Source organism: Drosophila gunungcola (genome assembly GCF_025200985.1).
Source record: "Drosophila gunungcola strain Sukarami chromosome X unlocalized genomic scaffold, Dgunungcola_SK_2 000032F, whole genome shotgun sequence".
Lineage (NCBI taxonomy): Eukaryota > Metazoa > Arthropoda > Insecta > Diptera > Drosophilidae > Drosophila > Drosophila gunungcola.
Window position 1 is genome coordinate 408,363 of NW_026453186.1, and position 21,875 is coordinate 430,237.

The 21,875-nt window shown below is 42.8% G+C and overlaps 3 protein-coding genes across 3 annotated transcripts in view; all 3 read left to right on the plus strand.

The window, feature by feature from the left end:
* Positions 1-6,319, plus strand: part of LOC128260555 (vacuolar protein-sorting-associated protein 36-like) — a 19,145-nt gene extending 12,826 nt beyond the window's left edge. Inside the window, exons 2-4 of the mRNA XM_052993663.1 lie at positions 827-1,515; positions 2,905-2,976; positions 5,713-6,319. Of these exons, the coding sequence (XP_052849623.1) occupies positions 1,020-1,515; positions 2,905-2,976; positions 5,713-5,753 (609 nt within the window). The 5' untranslated portion in view covers positions 827-1,019 and the 3' untranslated portion in view covers positions 5,754-6,319. The remainder of the gene's footprint in view (positions 1-826; positions 1,516-2,904; positions 2,977-5,712) is intronic.
* On the plus strand, positions 6,277-14,881 carry LOC128260581 (serine-rich adhesin for platelets-like; the record flags this gene model as incomplete). The annotated part of the gene is given in 4 exon segments (XM_052993720.1): positions 6,277-7,328; positions 7,330-7,997; positions 14,022-14,142; positions 14,820-14,881. Coding segments are annotated over 4 exon segments (1,854 nt in total), but the record flags the coding sequence as incomplete, so codon positions are not given.
* Positions 14,022-20,240, plus strand: LOC128260554 (ras GTPase-activating protein raskol). Its single transcript, XM_052993662.1, has 5 exons — positions 14,022-14,158; positions 14,835-14,946; positions 15,009-18,692; positions 18,776-19,100; positions 19,604-20,240. The coding sequence occupies exons 2-5, from the start codon at positions 14,934-14,936 to the stop codon at positions 19,833-19,835; spliced, it is 4,254 nt and encodes a 1,417-aa protein (XP_052849622.1). The 5' UTR covers positions 14,022-14,158; positions 14,835-14,933; the 3' UTR covers positions 19,836-20,240.
* The last annotated feature ends 1,635 nt before the right edge of the window (positions 20,241-21,875 follow it).

Below are 21,875 nucleotides of genomic sequence, written 5' to 3' on the forward strand. Positions count from 1 at the left end.
AGATTATTATTATTTTTTGGGGTGCAGTGAAGGCGGGAGAGGGGGGTGAAAGCCGGTAGGGGGTGTGCTTACGAAGGCCAACACGCCATGACCATAAATCTTAATTGCCGACGCAGGCAAGCGAAACCAAACCGTCGATGTCAGATGGTTTTAATGCCCAGAAAAGTACTAAAACAGCCCTGCTTAGCCAAAGTTACTAGGGATGTTTCAGATCATATCATAGGGATATTTCATATTTTACTGTATTATGGTTTTCTAAATATATGTTTCTTAAAGAACTTTGTTTTATCCCTACTATGAATTTAATTAATGCAATTCCTTTTTCAATTTCTAAACAGTCTTTATTGGGGGTGATACTTAAATATCTACGGCAATACAAGTCCCGAAACAAATTCAATCGATGTCATTTCTGTTTTCCCCATGATTTTATTACAATATATAGCCTAAATAACCCTAATATGCATTAGAATTAATGATATACACAACAAAATATAATTAACTGAAACTTTTTTATTGATAAAAGAAAGAGTAACTACCGAAAAAAAAATAAATATGAAACTCAACAAGTGTTTAATTCAAAAAAAATGTACAAAAGAAGCTAGAGAAATATAACATAGGATATAGAATCATATCATGGCACCACATAACTTTACATATCAATATCAAAAATTCGAATATTAACTTAATAATTTCTGAAAAGTATTCAATTTATAATAAACTAATGCCACAAAAGCTATCTCCGAAATTGACCAAGCCAAGCCAGTGTTTTAAGCCATCGCGAGTGTTGTGTTCGAGTGCGTATATTAACCTACCCCTTATCGTACAGGAAACCATGTCAAGGTTAAAGAGAAACTGAACTAACAAAAACTAAAAACAAAAATATAAAAGCATCAACAAAACTACCAAGGCAACACAAACCAAAAATCTACAAAGGCAACTTAAGCAAGGATACCAAAAAAAAAAAAAAAAAGAAACAAACAGAAACACAAACACAAACATAATCAGCTAACCAAATCAGAATGAACTGCGGTGCTTTGCGTGCAATTAGCGACGAGGTGCAAATGCAGACGAGCACATCGACGACGCCGCAGCAGCGGAAGGTGAACTCCATGCCACGTAACGCCACCACCCCGCAGTCCCAGAATTCCGCTCCTCATCCTCATCCCTCGAGATCCGTGGACCAGCAGCCGCAGACGGCGGCTCTCCGGCGGAGCACCATGCCACGGGGCCGGGGATTGGCCTCCTGTTTGAGGGGCGAGCGGGATGACGCCCCCACGCCGCCCATTCACGAGGTCCACTGCGATGTGCAGCAGTTGCAGCTACTGCAGCAGCAGCATCAGCTGCAACAACTGCAACAGCAGCAACAGCAGCAGCAGCAGCAACAGCAGCAACACCCACAGCAGCAACATCAATTGCTGCTGCAGCAGGAGCAGCAACTGCAGCTGATGAAAGGTGACCAGGAGCGAAGGTCTGGGACAGGATCGGGTGCATCCACTCTGGAGACGGAGGGCAGGAGTAAGTATTTGCCCAGAGAAACAAATTGGGATTTTATTCAGGTGACCCAGGGTCAATACTTGCAAAATTTAACAACAGTTTGGTAAAACGTACATAACATTTTTCTTGATTTTAGAACATTTTAGATTACTTTTTTGCTACACTTTTAAGGAGAATTTCCCCTTAAGTTTAATTTTAACTTTATTATTATTCTGTGCTACAAGTAAATCGATTTATTAATAAGTGCATAAGTCACAATGATGATTAATTCTTAGCCATTATGATATTTCGATATTTTAGGGAGAGCAAATTGAGAAAATGTGTAGAAAATAATCAGCCGCTTCGAATTTTTTTTAAAGATATGTTTTTTGTACTAATGGCAAGCTTAATTTTGCCAGAAATCATTTAATGGGCAATTTTCTGATGTTTAAAAATTAAAAACATGGAAATGTTTTCTGCTGAAATGTTGTATACATATATGTAGTGTTGATATCAACAAAATTGTCATTTCCACATTTCGTAAAATGTAGACAAATGGTGAAATAATGTAAATATGTCTTTTTGCAATGATATAGAGTTTTGTTTATTTTTCCCACTAGTTATTTCATTAATTATAAAGTTAAATAACTTTTATGGTATTGACTTTATTTCTCATAAAGTTGTTGTTTGAAAATAAACAGCATAGGGCTGTAATGAGCTTCCCACTTTTTAGCCTGAAATCTGAATGATTCTGCGACATTCATATCGCAGAGTCAGGGTTATTTAATCTGTCATCACAATTCTTCGCAAAAGGAGCACTTCTCTGCGTACGAGGCGGATGGATGACGGATGTGACATCATCGAGAACACACAATCATCGTTTGATTGTTGGATTGCTTGGGTCGATGGTTGGTTCGTTGGTTCATCAGTTCATCAGTTCGTCAGTTGGCTGGATCGGTCATTCCGCTTTGAAGTCAAAGTCAGTTACGACTGATGACCCGCGCAAATAAGATAATGCAGTGTTGGGAAAAGTGCCAACGGAACAATAATAATAATAATAATAATGGCTTGAGCTGGGAACCAAGGGGGCTTTGGCTGTGGCTCTTGAAAAACCCCAGACCCCAGACACCAGACGCAGACTCCTGGGTCACCTACAACAATTGCTCAATTTACGAGCTTGCCCCACATTGTCACCATCATCTAGCAATTGTATCTTTCGTATCTCGTCTCGACTCGACTGTATTTCATATTTTGCATTAATTGAAGTGAATTCACAACAAGCTCAAAGGTCAGGCCATGTAAATGGGTCGGTCGAGTTTTGCAAAACAAAACACTAAACACAAAACACGAAACACATAACATCTAGTATTTAAACTCTGACATTTGCATTTAACACAACTAATCCATTTTCCTCTTTTTTTCCATTTGCAGGTGAGTACAAGTCGAAGACACTGCCTCGCATACATTTCGATACGGCGCTAACCGATTCAGTGCTGAATGAAGGTAACACCAACACAAAGTCCCCCGATTGTTCGATCGATTCCCTTTTTGTTAGTCACTCATGCATCCGTATCTCAATGTCGTGACATTGTTTCCCCCATTTCCATGTGGCGCTTAGAGAGAATTTGCACCAGAGAGACCTAGAAACCCACAAATGCTCACATTTTTGCCGGCTCAGCGCAATGCGATCTGTTCTGAACTTATCAGCAAGTGTACATTATAAATTCTATACCCGTTGGCGTTGTATATTTTAAAGGGATCTTTCAAACTTGGAAATACTATCACAGCGTGTAACCCCAGACAAGCAAATACACAAATTATAAAGAACCTAAAACCAAATTGATAAAGAGACTGCTAAAACATTTTCATAATAATATGCTTATTTTTTACTTCTGACTATTATTTTTACAAGCTTCAAGACTTTTTCATGAGCTCATTTTAATTAATATAATTAAAATCATAAAATAATCCGGAATTTGTCAATTTATTTTAAGTTTAATCCAAGTTCATAAAACAAAACAGCTTGTAATAAAACTCAAGTCTCTTTACTTCTAGTAATTATTTTTACAAACTCAAATTTATTTATTTAATTTTATTTAATTACTATTCCAATTATCTGTTATTTATGTCGAATGTTTGTGGCAAGCTTTTGAAAATAATTGAAGAATTAGACAGAATCCAAAGAATTTGTTAGCTTTTCAAACCCATTTGATCTGCAATTTAATTAAAATTGAAATACAGTTAGGAAAGTATAATTTGAAATCAGATTCTAAAATAACTCATATGTGCGCACTCCGAAGCAAAAAAAAAATTGTAACTACATTTGTACCACTTGTAACTTGATTTCTAGTTCGTAAAACCTTTCATTAATATTTATAAATAACATGGAATTAACTTGTCTGTCGGCTTTTTTCAAAAACTCGTTATCTATAATCTGCAAGCGTAAATTCCTTTTCATTTAATTAACAAATGCTCTTATTATATTATTTTTAGTTTAAAGAACGCACGTCGAAGTCTAATCTTTAACGTGTGATTTATTAATTTTACAAGTACATTAGGTAGGAGCTTTTTCCACTTATAATCTTTGTTTTATTTCTTTGCATAAATCAAGGCGTTTTATAATGATCTACACAATTTTCCTACTGTAATTTTCTCGTTTCTACACGTCACTTACCTAATGTCTACTTGACACGACAGGAACTCTATTTGGTCCGTAAAGTATGCAGCATTATGATGTTTATTTGCAAAACTCCGCATTTAGTGGCATAATTTATTTGGAAGGGGAATTTCTGTGAAAGTAACGGAATTTCGAGAGGCAGGACGTGGCTTATATAATAATCGTCTGGTCTGGTCAAGGGTTGAAAATATAAGACAGAAAACTCCCTACCCTAGAGTTCATTGTGCCCCCTTGCTAATGCCGATGGAAATGGGAATGAAAATGAAAATGGTTACTCTCGAGAGCCGCTCGTAAACAAGTCTACCTTTTCGTTGAGGCGGAGGAGGCGAACGTGTCACATAAAACCCCATAGTCACGCACTTCCGCAGTGAAAACGAATAATAAAATAAAATACAGGCCAAGAGGGGGGAACCAAGCGTTACGACGGTTGTAGATGTAGGGGTGGTAAAGGGGTTCCGTCTAATTTGTATTATGCGTTGCCCGGCTGCACAGCTAGCACCTTTCCTATATATGTATGTATGTATGTATACCCACCCAATTACAGTTGAGGTAGGAAAGTATTAAGTATTAACATTCTCTTAAAAAACAAGCTCTGTTTTTTCACAAACAAAACTATTTGTTATTAAAATATGAAGTGGTACATCCAATAGCAACAAATTTATCCTCAGATCTTCATTGCAAATAACAAAATTTAAAACTGGTTCCTTTCCCGCCACTTGTACTTCATTGTTGTTGTTGTTAGTGGTGATAGTTGCGCACGATAGTGGAACGATAGACCGAATGTTGAGCAGAGATCGAAAAAAAACTAAAGAAGGCGGTTCTAAATCCGACTTTTTCTCGGTTGTCTATAACAATCTAATGTAAAAAAAAAAGAAGAATAACGCAAAAAGCAACAGCTTAGGCGGGGCCTTAATCTGCATCTTTAATTTTCTTTTTGAAAACGATAAATTAAGCGCCAGTGGCTGAAAATTAAAACTCCGATGGTTGAAAACTCGGCTTAATTTAACTTGGCTTTGACTTGGTTCCGATCGCGAACTATCGATGTGTCTAAACGGGATCTGTATTCAAATTATTCAGATCGATGACATCGATAACCTTTAACAGTTCTGTTAGGAAAGCGATTAGTTTTAACATTTCTGTTACGAATTCGACTCAAAGCGAGCCACAAAAACGGATTCTGTTTTCCTCGTTAAATTCGTTTTCACTGTTTCGTCGTTTGAACGCTGCTGCGCTGCTCCCGGACAACATTTTTTTTTAGCGATCGAAAATGCTAAGTTCGGGAACGGGTATATTTTTCCAGTGCAATATTCGGCCGATGAATTAAAAACAAAACGAATTTAATTGAAGTACTTTTTAAAGAAAATACAATAAATAAGTAACGTCAAAAGGAACGGCGTTCTAAAAATAGCTCCGTTTATTATTGTTAGATTCCTTAGCGCGTCGGTTTTGTTTTCGGCTGGATAAAATATTCCAGTTATCCCTGTTTTGTTATGCTCTACATTAATATCAATGGATATTTTTTTTAATTGTTGCTAAAGCGAGTGTTGTTTTTTTTGTTAAAGTGTTTTATCCCCTTTCCCAACTTCAACAACAACAAAAATAAAAACGCATTCCTGCACACCAAGAAAAAAATGCGTGTTCGTGTGTATTACTGCAGTCTCTCAGCGCTGCATGTGTGCGTGTGTATGTGTGTATGCTGCAACTAAAAACCAAAACTAAACAAACAACAACAAAAAGTAATACAAGTAAAGCTTAACCAAGCGACAATGTGATGCGAAAAGGCGATAAGTTGCAGCAAAAACAAAAGCGTGAAGAAAGAGAAAAAACGCGGAAATGCAGTTGAGCGCATAATTTTTATAAGCCAAGCGACAAACGCACACACTCAAACAAAAACCTTAAATAAAAAAAAAAAAAGATTTTAAAAGTAGAAAACAGCAACAAGAAGGGGAGTGTAAATAAAATTCATGAAGTAAAAAAGAAGCATCAGCGAAAAGGAGAAAGAAGAAGCAGCAGCGTCAACAAACACAAACACAAGATATACCTGCGTGTGTGTGTGTGTGTGTGTGTGTGTGTGTATGTTCTCTTCTCACTCTTCAAATGTGTGTGTGTGCCATGCTCTCTAAAATACACTGAGCGAAATACAAATTATAGACGACTTGCACAAAATGTTGAGCACCAGCACAACAACAACTATAGCAGATACACCAAACACTGAACACAGTGAGACCCCGATACTAGCCACACCGGAAGAAAAATCCCAAAGACGCCGTTCCACATTCTATGTGCCCTTGGTAATCGAAGACGAAGAGGAGAAAAGTGGTCTGGTGGATCTGGTCCAAAAATCCTCCAGCAACACTAGCCTGAGCAGCAACAGTAACTCGCTAACTAATTCTGAAACCAAATCGGCCAAAAGCTATAATCTTCGCAAGTCCAGCTCCGTGAAAAGCGGCGTGGCCAAGGTTAGTGCTCTTTTCGAGCGAAAAACATCCCACACCTCCTCATCGAAAATGTCGCCACCCTGCGGTTTCAATTGGAGCATTAGTGGTAGCGAGAATACGGCCCAGTATTCCGATACCGATGAGGACGAGGAAAACTCCTCGGAGGCGCGGCATCGCGAACAATTGCTCAAATCCCTGCCCACTGGGAATAACAATGCCGCCGCCTCCCCGTCGAAATTGAAAAGATATGGCATAGTCCTGAACGTGATCAGTTTGAATGGCAGCGATGGGGAGCAGTCCTCGATAGGTAGCAGTACCATACCTAGTCTTTCGACTGCGCCTAGGACTCATTTCAATGAGGACAACGATATAGTCCTGGCCACGCCCCCGCCGCCCAAACAGCAGGCATTATCCGGGCAAGAAGCACAGGATTACGACGATGATTCAGAGATCAGTCGCATGCAGACGAACACCTCGACACCCATAAAGCTGATGAAGTCGCGATCGCGTACCAATATACTGGCCGTACCGCTGCCCTCGGTTGAACGAGGTTTGGCCACAAATACGGCGACTAATAACAACAATAATAATAATACCTCATCCATGGGAACGACTACCACGACGACCACCACGCTGATTACGCTCCGTGCCAAATCGAAGACCCTGCCGCAAAACTTATCGCCCTCAGTTGTTTTACGCGAGGCAGCCGCTCTGGATGAGCTCGAAAAGAAGCGGGAAAAAACAGCAGGCGAAGCAGGAAAAGCTGCAGGAAAAACAGCGTCAGCTGTTTGGCGGCAGTACCGCCAGTCAGATAGCGGTATCCTCCTCCCCCTATAAATTGCAGAACAGCTGCTCGGCCACGTCCATCCTAACGCACAGTTTTCCGCCCAAAAACCTATTTCTACTCAAGTCAACGCCCAAACTTTCAACGGATATAGCAGGAGCCACGCCCCCGAATACCTCGGTGATCTGCTCGCCGCCCAAGAAGTCGCTTAGTTTTATACGACGCGCCCACTCCACCAAAGTGGCCCGCAGTAATTCCCTATTGAAACCGAACCAAGCAGGTGGCTTAGGATCGGGTAGCGGATCTGGTGGACACTCACTTAACCATCAGGCAGCCATGCAGGGATCATTGTCCACCAGCTGTGCTGGGGATAGTTCCAGCAACAACGGCAGTTGGGGCAAACATTTCTACCAGCCCTACGACGTCTGCCCATTGAGTTTGGACGAACTGAACTGCTATTTTCAGGCCGATCACTGCGAGGAACTGATCTGCGAGCGTTTCAAGATCAGGGATCTGGCCATACACATGACCTCGGCATCGGCATCGGCAGCTGGAGCGGATCTCTCGGTGGCCACTGAGAATGAGGCAACGGCAACGGCGGAGGACGATGCGGGACATCATTCCGGTAGGTCGATCCCACCAACAAATTCGTTGTCTTTGTCAGTGTCTTTGTCTGTTGGTTTGTCTGTGTCTTTGTCTCTGCGCATGAGTACCAAGTATTTCCTGTGGCAAACAACCGAAAAACAACCCCTTTTGCGATTCCACTCCATTCCATTGCATTCAATTCGATTCGATTCGATCGAACGATCCCCGTTTGGCCGTACAATGGCTGGTTTGTATCGAACAGCGGCGATCGCATTTGGTATTCCCCTATCTGCACAGGGTCACGATTAGATAAGACCCAGCCCCCCGCCCCTTGAAGACAGTATGGGTCAAACTTGTAGGTCTATAGGACATTTATTTTTCTCGTTCTTTGTATATCTGAATACCTTACAAAATATTTAAGATCTATTACATAATCCATTAGCATTCTAATGCGGGTTTTTATGGGTCTTATCTGAATACCTCAAAAAAGGAATAAAATCTAATAAAGAATCTATTTAACACTCGAAAAACATTTAATGAAGATTTTAAACAATATTGTATCAATATCATATCAATATCATCAATCTCTTAAATCTTCCATTTAAACTTGCTAAATCGATTGTGACTAACAGGTGAATTCAAATGCCTACATCTTCTTCTAATTTAGTTAATTTTTTTTTGTTTAATGGTCAAATTTCTATCAACTTGAGTTAACTCAAATTAATGAATAGTCATTTTAAAATGATAATGGCTATTATTAAACTCCTCGACACAATGTAATACATTGTAAACTACAACTTTTATAATGGGAACATTATTTTATGGGCAGATGTTTTAAGGGCTATTATTATGACCGCAGCTGTGCAACTCCCCCTTCCCTATTCGTTCGTTCTTCACACTTTCTGGCGGCTCTTATTAAGCCTTCCTGTGCGTTTCTTTTGCGACGTTTGCCATCATCAAGCCAGCTACTTTATTTACACACGATCGGAGGTGAACCCTCCCCCAACCACCGGCATACCCGACGACGACTATATATATATAATTATGTACGTGTACATCGAAGTATATGTATTCTTTTGGAACGTAGCCCAATTGTGAGGCTCAATTGTAGCTCAATTTGATGGCCCTGGCAGGCAGTGGAGCGTCGCACCATGGGCTTCATAGAAGTACACACAAAATAAAGAATATTTTATGATATCATATTACAGATCAGATATTGGACTGGTTAATGTGGTATTCTATATCGTGATTTTGATAAGTTTTTTTCTATTTTACAATCAAATAAACGACAACTGGTAAATCTTAAAAGGCAACACTGTCAAATCATAAACTACTTTAAATGTTTATACTCTAATTTATTATTTACAATTTTAGATAACATCGATTTGCCTTTTTCTTGATAAAAAAAGGGATGGCAAAAATTGTCATTAACACAAAATATTAATCGAAATCGTTGTTTATCTATCTAGAATTTTTTAATAAAGTTAAATTGCTTTATGGCCTTTTTTTAAATAAAATATTAAAAATATTATTCAACAATGTATAACACTACCTAACTGACCATCACTTTAAAATTTGCTCTTTGTGATCCTTGACCTTGTTTTCTCACGGTGTAGAACCCAAATAAACCGATCCGAAAGTGATTGGACGGAGTGTGTATGAGTGTATCTATGTGCCATGTGGGCATCCTCTTGCACTCTGATTTCGTATTCCAGGAACGCCATTGGTGTTTCTACCAACTATTGACGAACTCTTGAGTTATACCCGATGTGCTGGTCATTGAATCGGAATCAGTTTTCTATACTTGGAACGCCGCGAAGCTCATTGCATTTCAATGAGTTCGAAAGAGAGAGAGACAGAGCGAGACAGAGAGAGAGGCGCACGACGGTACCGTTAAATACCCGATCGATTCGCATTAACACCGCCGAAGAAGTGTGGCCAATTCGATTTGTGATCATTTAAATGATGGTCCCACTGTGCGGCGTCGTTTCTTTCTTTCTTTTTTTTTTTTTCCATTTTCCATTTTTTCCTTCCACTCTCTGGCAACAATTTCAATTTCGTTGCTTTTTTCTGGACTGTTGTTATTTTATTATGATTCACACACACCCGCACAAGAAACCAGTTTTTTTTTGTGAAGCGAGAAGAGAGCGAAAGAGAGAGGAGACTGAGAATGCCAAACAAACGAACCGCTTTATTTTAAAACTCAAATTGTTGCTGCCATTTTTCGCTGATGCACTGCAAATAATTGCTGTCAATTGTCTGGTAGTTTAAGAAAATGAACAAACAAATTGAGTTTTTTTTTCAATCTTAAGTACTTGCAATTATGTTAAATCATCTTAAATTATTACTTCGTGTCAAAACACTTGGGCAAATAACTTTGTCATGTAATTTGTAACGCTTTAATGTTTTATTTTGCCTTTTAGCTTCTTATTACGTTTCAAAACTCTATATTTGCTGTTAGAAATTTATACATTCAAACAAAAAACCTGATTTGCCAATAATTGACATTTAAAAAGAACAACATAATGTGGTTTGGTAAAATTTATTCCCCTTTTTTAATTAGAAATTCATTGAGTAAATTCCCATTAAATATAGCCCAAATACACTGACCCATGATTGAAAAAATGCATTTAACTTAGGTACATTTTCTAAAAATAGTACTTGTACTTGGAGTCGATGACGAGTGGCCAGCAAACATGCAGATAGTGGGGACTGTGACGCAGTCGGTTTGCTGTTGTTTGCCGCTGCATTCGCTCAGTGCAGTTGCAGTTGTAGTTGCATTTTATTTGTAATGTGATAAGGCGCAAACGCTTTCGTAACTAACGACTTAACCCAAGGCGGTTTTATATTTTTCGTCGATAAAGCGGACCCGCGACGATGGAAATAAAATGAAATAGACAAGGCAGATAGGAATATTTATGTTTTTGAGGACGCACGAAACTCAAATATGATTTCACTTTATTGATCGTAGCCTTATCTGAGCGGAGAAGAGTGACTTGTGGGCCGTGGGCCCATAGATCATATCATATATCACACATATCACTCAACCGAGAACTGTTGACATTTTCGAGAATTAAAGCGGAGAGGACAAAAAAAAAAAAAAACAAAGAGAAGATAAAGATACAGGGGCCATTTATCTGCCACGATCGCTGGCTAGTTCCATTTATCAGGGCTCCACTGACGGATCGTGAGATAGTGAGTGATCACTGTACGCATTTTCCACTTTCCACTTTACTCTTCGTTTGGTTTTGGTATTGGTATTGGTATTGGTATTGGCTTTGGTTTACTTAACGCGCTGATAATTGAGCGCTGACCTTATCGCACAGTTAGCATCTGCCCAAGGGGCCTAAGGTAGCTACGATCCAAGCCGATCCAAGCCGATCCAAGTCGATCCGATTCGATCGATCTCCATTTTGGTTCGGTGGTGGTCAGTGAAAGCGAGCCCGTCTCTGTGCCACCGTCTTTAATCCGTTTTAATTGCACGTTGTCTTAAAACCCCGAAAAAACCAAAGAATTGTGACTGGAAGTGACTGTGACTCAGGCGATGAGCAATTTATCTCCCCGTGTGTAGTCAGCAGCATTTCAGCATCATCACATCGCAACACGATCATGATCTCGCGGTCTCGGAGGTCCGGTCATCTGGCCAAAAAAATTATTACACACTCCAAGATGAAGTGTAATAGGTATAGGCCCCAATCTGATCTCTGCTGACTTCATAGCGCTATATATGCGATTAGCCCACCTATTTTCCCCAAAAATGGTAATTTCCATCATTTGGTTTTATTGAAGCACGGAAACACAGACAATCTCTGTTGTATATCATTCAATCGAGACTTTATCAGTTGTTGAACCCTGGGTTACATATTTATGAGTGGTCTTTTAAACATCAATTCAAACCCATTGCAATCCCTATGAGGAACTTGTGAGCAGTAAAACATAATAATTACTTTCCTAATGAAGCAGAAATGTTCGAGTAATTGCAGCTTGTTTCTACAGAAATATGATAAGCCAAAGTTGGCCTAGATTTTTATGGAAAGTATGAGAAGAATTGTTTATAATTAGTTGAAAAGGTTCAGATAACATCTCTTTTCCATGTTTTTTTTTTATAGGGTGTGTGCTTTTTTGCTACTATTTTGTGATGGTTACCTATCTGCTGGTCCGATTTGCGTGCCTATTCTAGATTTGGCGCTAATCTGGGGGCGTGGAACACCCACCTTTACCTTCTACAAAAACGGTATAAATGCGCCATTTTCGACTCACCTTCTTATTTTTTATATATACTTTATCGCTTTGGATTTGATGCTTTTTCGCTTTGGCTGTTTGTTTTGCACGCCAGGCGGTAAGATTAAGATGATGATACAGTTGCTCATCAACGAGTTTTGATCTTATATAGGAATATTTCATAATTTTTTATTTTTGCCCGCTTTTTTTTTTTTTTTTTTGGAATTTTTAATAGAAGTTGTGTGTGTGTTTAAATGCCACGCACCACCATGCCAAACATGACACAATTTCTTTGGTTTTGCCTTTGGTCTCCCCCATATGTATATTTGTTGAATTTTTGAATGAATGACAAAGCGGGTTGTTTGCATCTGGTGGCCATTGAAATGAATCAACCTGGAAATGCGGAAGGGAGCCCCTTTGGACAGCACAAAATAAAGAATAACCGATGGGCGGGCGGAGTAGCCCATAAAACATGGAAATGTCCGTATTCCCGATGCCTCTTTTGCATGCCATCAGATAAAAATGATGTTTGCTCTTCATCCCTGATGACTCAGAATGGGATATGGCCACGTCCACGGGCTCCACCTCTCCACACTCTCCCCCCTTGTGTTTTCATGGCTAACTTTGTAGGTGGCCTGCCTTCGACAAGGTCGCTTTGTTTCTGAGCTCGTTCTTTATTTTCTTGGCTGTGCGGGCGGCTTTGTAAAGAGGAGAAGGTAGATGAAGATGCCCAGGCACTAACTGGTTTTTGGTATCCAAACTTCAACGCAGCTTCAACTACGATTGCACTGGGGAAAATGCGGTTTTAAAGGACACTTTTCCGATTGTTTCTTTAGGAAGTTTGCAAATTTTCATTTACAATTTAGTGGCAAAAATTATGAATTTATTCATTCAATTTAGAAGGCTGCTAAACTGTTTTCAAATTGATTAAATTAAATTAAATAAAACGGTTAAGCATTTACAAAGGATCACTTAGTTAGTTAGTTAAAAGAAATCTTAATAAAATAATTTCATTCAAGAGAATTATTTATTTATTTTCAAAATTATGTCTCTTTACAATACCAAGTTAAACAATATTTATTTGACTGCTGCTTTACATGATTAAAAATACATTCTTATTTATTTGCCTGCTGTTGCCACTTGCCACTTTATTATTAAACTTAAAAACAGACATTAATAAACATCATGTTTGATGGTTAAATAACAGATAAATTGGATAATTTGTTATTTAGAAAACATATCTAGGTAACTTGCATTTTGACCACCTTGTGTACACTGATTGACGTCATTTTGTTCTATTTTCTTTGTTGAGTGTACTCGCTGAGCATCTTGCCACGGTAATGGGGCACATGATGAATCATGGTTACCTGCCGATGCCGATGCCGCTGCCGCTGCCTAATTTTCCATGTCTTCTGGCTGCTCCGGCTGTTGTTATGTTGTTTTACTTATTTTTTTTTTGCGGCAGGTGATGCGGCGATGTTGATGGCTCTGCGGAGCTGGGATAAATTCATTTGAGCAGCAGCTGCTCCTTTTCTTTTGTTCGACAGGCTAAAACCAGTTTTAAGTCGTCCGAAAAAAAGAACAAAAACTGAAACCGATTTATGGCAAAGTGTTGTGTCTGTTTCTGTTGTCCGGGAGTCCAGAAGAATGTGCGGGGGAAGATGAGAACGAGGCGGAAACGGAGCAGGGAATTCATCATTTAGGGATTAAAATATTTGCTTGAATCACCTGAAAAGGAGGTCAATGAAATGTATTTGAGATGAGAAATACGAGATGCCCGTTGTTATGGCACTTGTGAGATAATCCCTTCTAACGAGAACATCCTTGGTTTCCCTCTTTGCAGATACTTCCTATGAGAAGGCGTGCCGCCGTGGATCCGCCCCCACCACGCCCATTTTGGGCAGCAAACAACACCAGACGGAGCACAATGCCACCTCGCGATTCACCAACTTCTTTTCCAAAAAGTAAGTTTTATTTGTAGTTCGATTTTTGCTTGCATATCGTGTTATTTTTATATGTTAACGATGTTTATTCAATTTGATGGGTATAAGAACTGTGGTCCGATTTTCGTAAATATTTGCTTATATCTCAGTGCTTTGCTGCCTTATAAATAATTTTTTTTTTTTTCAGAAGTAGTTTTTGCTTCTCATTTTTTATTTGTTTTTCTGTTTTTTTTGTATTTTTTTTTATTTTTTTTTTTTATTTATATAAGCTCATATAATTAATATATCAGTTTTATCAGATAATTGGTACTTATAAAAATATCGATTTCTCCGATCCTATAAACTATATAAAGTTTATTTTTTTGGAAAATCTTTGTTAAACAGTTATTTTTTGCCTAATACAAACTAAAGTGTTTTTTTTTTTCGGAAGAAGAATTTTTTTCATTCATATTATATTTTTGTATATTTGTTTAAACCTAGTTTGTTATTCGTATAATCTAATGAAATCGATTAAAAATGTGCATTGCAATTAATATCAAATGATTGTAGCTCATAAAAATATCCTATAAACTATAGGTATATATTTTGGTTTATTGAGAATATTTTTGTGTATCTAGCTCTTGTTCGTTGCTCGTCTACCCATTAAATTTACCATCATATCATTTACGATTGTATCTTTCTGTGTGGCCTAACAACAGATCCAATCCCTGAAGCGGACCAAGTCGGTGACCAAGCTGGAGCGGACCAAGCGCGGTTCGGGCGGACTGAGGGGATCCCGATCGCACGAGAGCCTGCTGTCCAGTCATGCCGTCATGTCCACCATAGGTGAGTGCCTTCGAGTCAACAATGCGTCCATAGAGCTAACCAATATCCTTCCTGCCCTCCAGATCTCTCCTGCAATGGGGCAGTGGGCGTGGCACCCGTGCACCAGTCCGTTTTGGGGCGACGTCACTGTTTCCAGGTGCGCGGCGGGCCGCGTGGCGAGCGTTACTACTCGTGCGGATCGCGCCAGGAGCGTGACCTCTGGATCTACTCGCTGCGCAAGTCGATCGCCCCGAATGCGGAGCACACCCGTCGCACGGACAACTCGCTGAAGATGTGGGTCTACGAGGCAAAGAATCTGCCGCCAAAGAAGCGATACTTCTGCGAACTGCAGCTGGACAAGACGCTGTACGGGCGGACTTCGGTGAAGCTGCAGACGGATCTGTTGTTTTGGGGCGAGCACTTCGACTTCCCCGACATACCCGAGATCAATGTGATCAATGTGAATGTGTTCCGTGAGGTGGACAAGAAGAAGAAGCGGGACAAGTACCAGTTTGTGGGCTCGGTGACGATACCGGTGCGCGACGTGACCTCCAGACTGCCCTGCGAGCACTGGCATCCCATACTGAGCGAAAAGGCGGGCGATAGTCTGGGCCGGACGTCGGGCGGCGGCGGAAGTGGCTCCGGCAAGGACAAGGACCAGCTGCCCACGCTGAGGATCAAGTGCCGGTTCCAGAGCACCGAGATCCTGCCCATCAATGTGTATGGCAACTTCTTGGCCTATCTGAAGGAGAACTACAAGCGCGTGTGCGAGACCCTCGAGCCGGTGATTGGGGTGAAGGCCAAGGAGGACATTGGACAGGCCCTGGTGCTGCTGATGCATGCCCAGGGATTGGCCGGCGCCTTCCTCACCGATGTGGTGGCCCTCGACCTGCTGCGCGTGGGCGACCAGAGGCTGACGTTTAGGGGCAACTCACTGGCCACCAAGAGCATGGAGGCATTCCTCAAGCTGACGGGCGAACAGTATCTGCAGGACACCCTGTCGGCGCCCATCAACGAGCTGATTCAATCGGAGCGGGACTGCGAGGTGGATCCCACGAAGGCGAGCGGTTCGTCGGCGGGCTCGCTGCAGCGTCAGCAGGCCGCCCTGCGCGGCGCTGTGCGGGGGGCGTGGCAGTGCATCTTTGAGTCGCACAAGCACTTTCCCGCCCAGCTGCGCAATTGCTTTGCCACGTTCCGGGAGCGCTTGCAGCAGCTGGGCCGCCAGGACATGGCCGACAACCTGATCTCGGCGAGCATCTTCCTGCGCTTCCTGTGCCCGGCCATCCTGTCGCCGTCGCTGTTCAACATCACCACCGAACTGCCATCGGCGCGGGCCACACGCAACCTCACGCTGGTGGCCAAGACGCTGCAAACGCTGGCCAACTTCACCCGCTTTCAGGGCAAGGAGAACTTCATGGAGTTCCTCAACGATTTCCTCGAAGCGGAGGCCGACCGGATGCAGCAGTTTCTCGAGATAATATCCACGCGACCGGAGCACCCGGCCCCCGATTCGATACTCGACTGGGCTGGCTACATTGACCAGGGCAAACAGCTGTCCATCCTCCACACGCTGCTCAGCGAGAGTCTGGCCAAGCTGCCGGAGGCCAGGCAGCACGAACTGGACCCCCTGCAGCACATTCTGGACGAGATTAGCCGGGCCAAGGAGCAGGGCTCGGGCACAGCGCTGCCCGGTGGCTATCTGCCGGCCACATCCGCCTCCTCCACGCACTCGATAGCCAGCGAGAATCAGGAGAATCGCAATCCGGGCTCGGCGGCCCCGCATGCGGGCTCCAATCCGGAGCAGTTGCTGCCGCAGCAAAGCCAGTTGGCCCAGCCGCAGCATGCGATTGTTAGCAAACCCTTGTCGGCGGAGCGTGGCATAATGCGAGGTGTACTCACGCCGAATTCCCTGGAGAAGAATATCTTTCGTTACAATGATCCCACGGTTAATGGTTTTCTCCAGCAGCAGCAGCAGCAGCAGCAGCAGCAGCAACAACAGCAGCAACAGCAGCAGCAACTGCAACAACAACAGCATCCGCACCACCAGCATCCCCTACAGCTGCTATCCAATTCGCAAACGTCCATTGCCGGCGGCAATCAGTATATGAGTTCGCCGGGTGGCCTGCAGCATGCCCAATCGCAGACCTCGATGGCATCCTCATCGATTAATGGCAGCATCAGCAATCTGCTGCATGGCCACCATCCGCAGCAACAGATGCAGCTGCATCCACATTCTCAGCCACAGGCACAACCACATCCACATGCGCATCACTGCCCGCCGGCGCCGCAGACGAGTGCCTCCAGCACCATGGAGCGGATGGAGCGGATGAACTATCCGTATTTGGCGCACAATGGCAACGACTACGAGTCCAACACGACGCCATCCAGCACTCGCTCCAAGACACTGCCACGCAACGGGAATGGAAATGGAAATGGCAATGGCAATGGCAACGGTATTGGAATCCAATCCAATGGCAATGGCAACATGAGCAGCAATAACAACCAGAGTGGCAGCTACGACGACATGCACGGCGAGTTCCAGATCCAGATATCGGGGCTGGATACGAGCAGTGCCTTTGTGTGCAAGTCACCCACGCCCATGATGAAATCCAGTTTGGGTCCAGCTGGGGCGGCACGAGGCGGCCACCACAAGCTGAACCTGGGCATACCCGATCATTCGGTTGGCTATGTGCGGGGCGGCGGTGGCAGCAGCCTCAATCCCAACTCGAATATGCCCAAGAATCTGGAGGATCTCGACGATCTGTTCAAGTATGCCGAGGAGCATGATGTAGCGGAGCCGGCTAACCATCATTTGCACAGCCAGAGTGCTCACCAGAGTGGCCAACAGAGTGGTCACCAGAGTGGTCACCAGAGTGGTCACCACAAGCCCGCTGGTGTGCCCGGCAAGGAGCAGCTGTCGGCGAAGAGCAGCCACTGCAGCTCCGGCTACCAGAGCATCTCCACCAATCCCTCGCCCTCGCAGTCCTCCAGTCCCGTGGAGAGCCAGCTGAAGGCCGCGATGGGCAGTCACAATGCGCCGCTGGCCTTCAAGAATCCCTCCTACCAGCTGCAGCAGCCCCCAACGGGCTCGTCCCGTTCTTCGGCTGCAGCTAATCCCCACCAGCAACAGCAGCAGCAGCAACAGCAGTTTGGTAGCCGCCTGAAACCCATTGGCGGTGGCTTAGTGGCCGCCAGGGCGGCGTTCCTCAATAGCGGCGGAGCGTTGGAGGTGGCGGCCACCCTGACGCCCAGTTCCTCGGATGAACAGCTGTCGGGGGACAACTACTTCAGCTATGCAGCGGCGGCGGCGGCCGGAGCGGGCATGTCCACCAAGCTGGAGGCCCAACGCTCGCTCAGCGGCGGCAGCAGCTCCTCCACCTCGGCCTCGGCGGCATCCACCTCGAATCTGGGCAAGAGCGCTGGCTCCTCCGCCTACGGTCGGCTGAATGGGCCGCTCAAACGGGAGGATGTCTATGGCAGTGGTTACGGCGGCAGCAGCGGCAATGTCGGATATGGCCTCTCCACTTCCAGTGTGGCTGCAGCCCATCAGCAGCATCAACAGCATCAGCCGCATCAGCAGCTCCAGCTGCAGCAGCATCAGCAGCAAAGGGAAAGGGAACGGGATAGGGATAGGGATAGGGAGCAGGAACTGAAGCAGTACGCAGGCAGTGTTTCGGGCAGTGTGGGATCGGCCAATTCGGCGGCCCAGAGGCGTCTGAGTTTGGATTCGGCACGCACGCTCTCCGACAGCAGCACGGATACGGAGGGTGAGTTGGACTCTTTATATATATCTAGCTACCTATCTATCTATCTGGAATATAACTAACTAAGGATAATCCTTATAATCCAGGACACTGCAATCAACTGCAGGAGGGCAAGCGACGCAGGCAGTTGCGCAGCAGTGGCGGCAGTGGCAGTGGCAGCGGCGGAGGAGGAGGAGGAGGAGCCGGTTCGGAACAGGGACTGGGCAAGAGCTATGACCAGAACGGGGAGATCCAGCTGCTGCAACAGACGCTGGACACGCTCCGGCACACACTCGACCGGGACGAGGCGGAGCTGCGCGACTCCAGTGACGAGCTGTTCGGCCTCCAGCGACCAGCGGGCAGCGCCGGCAGCAACGGGTCCAACAATCTCAGCCTGCAGTCGGAGTCCACCATGCGCAGCATCATCGACAGGTGGGAATAGCTCTCGATTTAAGCCAAAAAGCATGTAGCCGAAATGGGTTCTTGAAGCTGTTTGTAAACGTTGTGTTTTGCATTAACGCAATAATCATTTGTTGTTCATTTGTTCACAATAGTTTAATATGTTATTATTTGCGTATTTGTCTATTTTAAAAGCCTAATCATTTAAAATAGAAATTTCACATCAAGGCTAGTTTTCTTCTCTTCATGGATTTATCAGTTTAAAACCTGCGTCAAGATAAATGTGAGGATAAGGGTCCACGGGCCTTAGTATTTTATTTATTTGACTTGATTATGATTTTTTTAAATGTCAAATATATACGCTAGTATTTCATTTAGAACAATATGTAAAATTAACCAATTGCTGCCACTGCACCGTTTACAACCATGGGGCTTTGATTAACCACCAATTTCTGCAACATAACACTTGAAATAATTGTGCAGAACCAGTCCTTCAGTGGAAAACTTAATTAAAGTTTCTTTCAATCCTCCTGCAGACTCATCACCATGGAGGAGGAGCTGCGCCGCGAGCAGCTGAAGATGTCGCTGGCGCTGTCGCACAAGCAGCGCGTGATCGAGGAGCAGGGCCAGCAGATCGCGGCACTGGACGCGGCCAATAGCCGGCTGTTGAGCGCCCTGACCGCCCTGCGCCAGCGGTACGAGACCCAGCAGCAGCAGCAACAGCAGCAGCAGCACCAAGCACCACCAAAGACCCAGAAGCCGCAGTGAGCGGATGGGGGAGGAAGGGTAGAGATCGGAGGAGGATTGCAAGGAGACCGGAACCGGAACCGAGACCTTGGCTAACTGACGGGTGGCATCTTTGTTGTACACAACATGCAAACTTATGGACACCGTCGCGGTTCTGTCTTAAGGATACCTTTTTGTTTATTTTTTTTTAGCTATTTTTTTTGTATGCTACATAAATTATACTACATGTTTAATATATAATTACACACATAACAAACATACATTATAAATAATTTCTCAATCTTATGTTTAAAAACAAAAACGAAATGTGAAAACGCAACTGCAAAAGCAGTAAGATAAACCGCAGAAGTACGGAGCATGGAAGTGAAGAAGAAACAAGAACAAGTTAAGATAATGAATAAAATTATAACCAAAGTTAGACAAAAATTCATGAGTTGTTTACTTATTTCTTTCATTAAAAAACTTATTTCTCTTGGGAAATCAAAAAATTCAAGATTTATTTACGGGTTTTTTGTTTTACAATTCACATAAAACATTTTCAGCTTAATTACCATTCAAATTTAATTTTTGGTATTTTCAAAATTGATTACTTTCCAAATTATTTAAATACTTTTAATACTTATTTGGATCGAGTCAAATATAATGGGAAGATGTCAATGAGATGTAAACTTACACACTGTTACATGCACCTTACACAATTTTTTGACATATTTAACTAGTTGACATAACAGGCAATTTTACATGGTTTCTACGTATTTACATGTAGGGTTGTTTTAAAGTCTTGAAAGGTAGATGGAGCCAGCAGACTCAAAATAAGTTAAGCATATTAAAAAAAAAACAAACCAAATATATTTATATATAAATATTTTAAAAATTAAAAACGTTAGTCAAATGAATTCAATTAAATTCGAATTGATAAGCTCATCGTGAATATCTAAAAATACAAAAATCAGAGCCATTTTCACCTACTAATGCTGTTTCCAGAAAACAAATAAAAAATGTATAAAAGAAAACCAAAGCAATCTATTCAATACTCAAACAAAAAACAGATATGTGAAATTTCCTGTTAATAATTTATTAAAGTGAATTGTACAAATCACATATTTAAACTGATCTTCTCCACAGGGAGCCAAAGAATATGTTCATTGGATGAGTAACACAATCGGCAATCAGTTCCAAATGCGATCGCCCTGCTTTGTCAACGATTGTTATATGTGAAAACCATATAATTTTTCTTTCCAAAAGAGGGGCTATAAATTGTAACGGAAATCTGGTTAACGTTTGGCGGTCGGGGATCCCCCGAAAATGGGGGGCGCCTCAGCGACTGCTGATGGACTGGCCGGTCGACTTTTGACGCCTCTTTTGTTTTCCTTCGGCTCTTTGTTGCCTTGTTGCCTTGTTGGCTGCGGCTTTTCATTTTTCCCAACCGTCTTGTGATTAATTACATTTTCTTATGCCCCTTCTCTCTTTCTTTCTTTCTTTCTCTCTCTCGCTACCCGCTTTTCAATTCAATTTTTTGGCCGCATCGTCAGCTTCATCGTCAGCGTCACTTTTTGAAATTAAATTTTGATTAATTGCAGTCGGCACCTTTTTTATTTGGTGTTTTCGAGTGCGGCGCTACGGGAAAAGTGTTTTGCAGCCTGCAACTCCGCAATCGAAATTCACTGCACTTGCCCCGCACCCTATATATCTATATATACCCTGTCCACCAGACCATTGGCCTGTCACCCCCCCGCTGGCTGTCGGGGAAAAGGAAAAACCATCTCGAGACAAAATAATTTTCAGGTGTGAAAAATTTTGAAATGCGCTTTCAATTTGCGCTGCCGACAAGAGAAGATGGGAACGGAAAGGCAGGCGATGGAGTTGGAGTTGGAGATGGAGATGTAGAAGCAGAGTGCGCCCCATTAACGCAGCAACCAAATAAAGTCATTACCAATGCGCCGGTTTCAAAAAGGAAAGGGACTGGGGGAAGATTGCACAGGGAAAAAATGTGCTTATATTACAAGATGTGCAAAAATGCATATTGAAAAGCATTAAAAAAAACATTGATGAGTGAAAAAA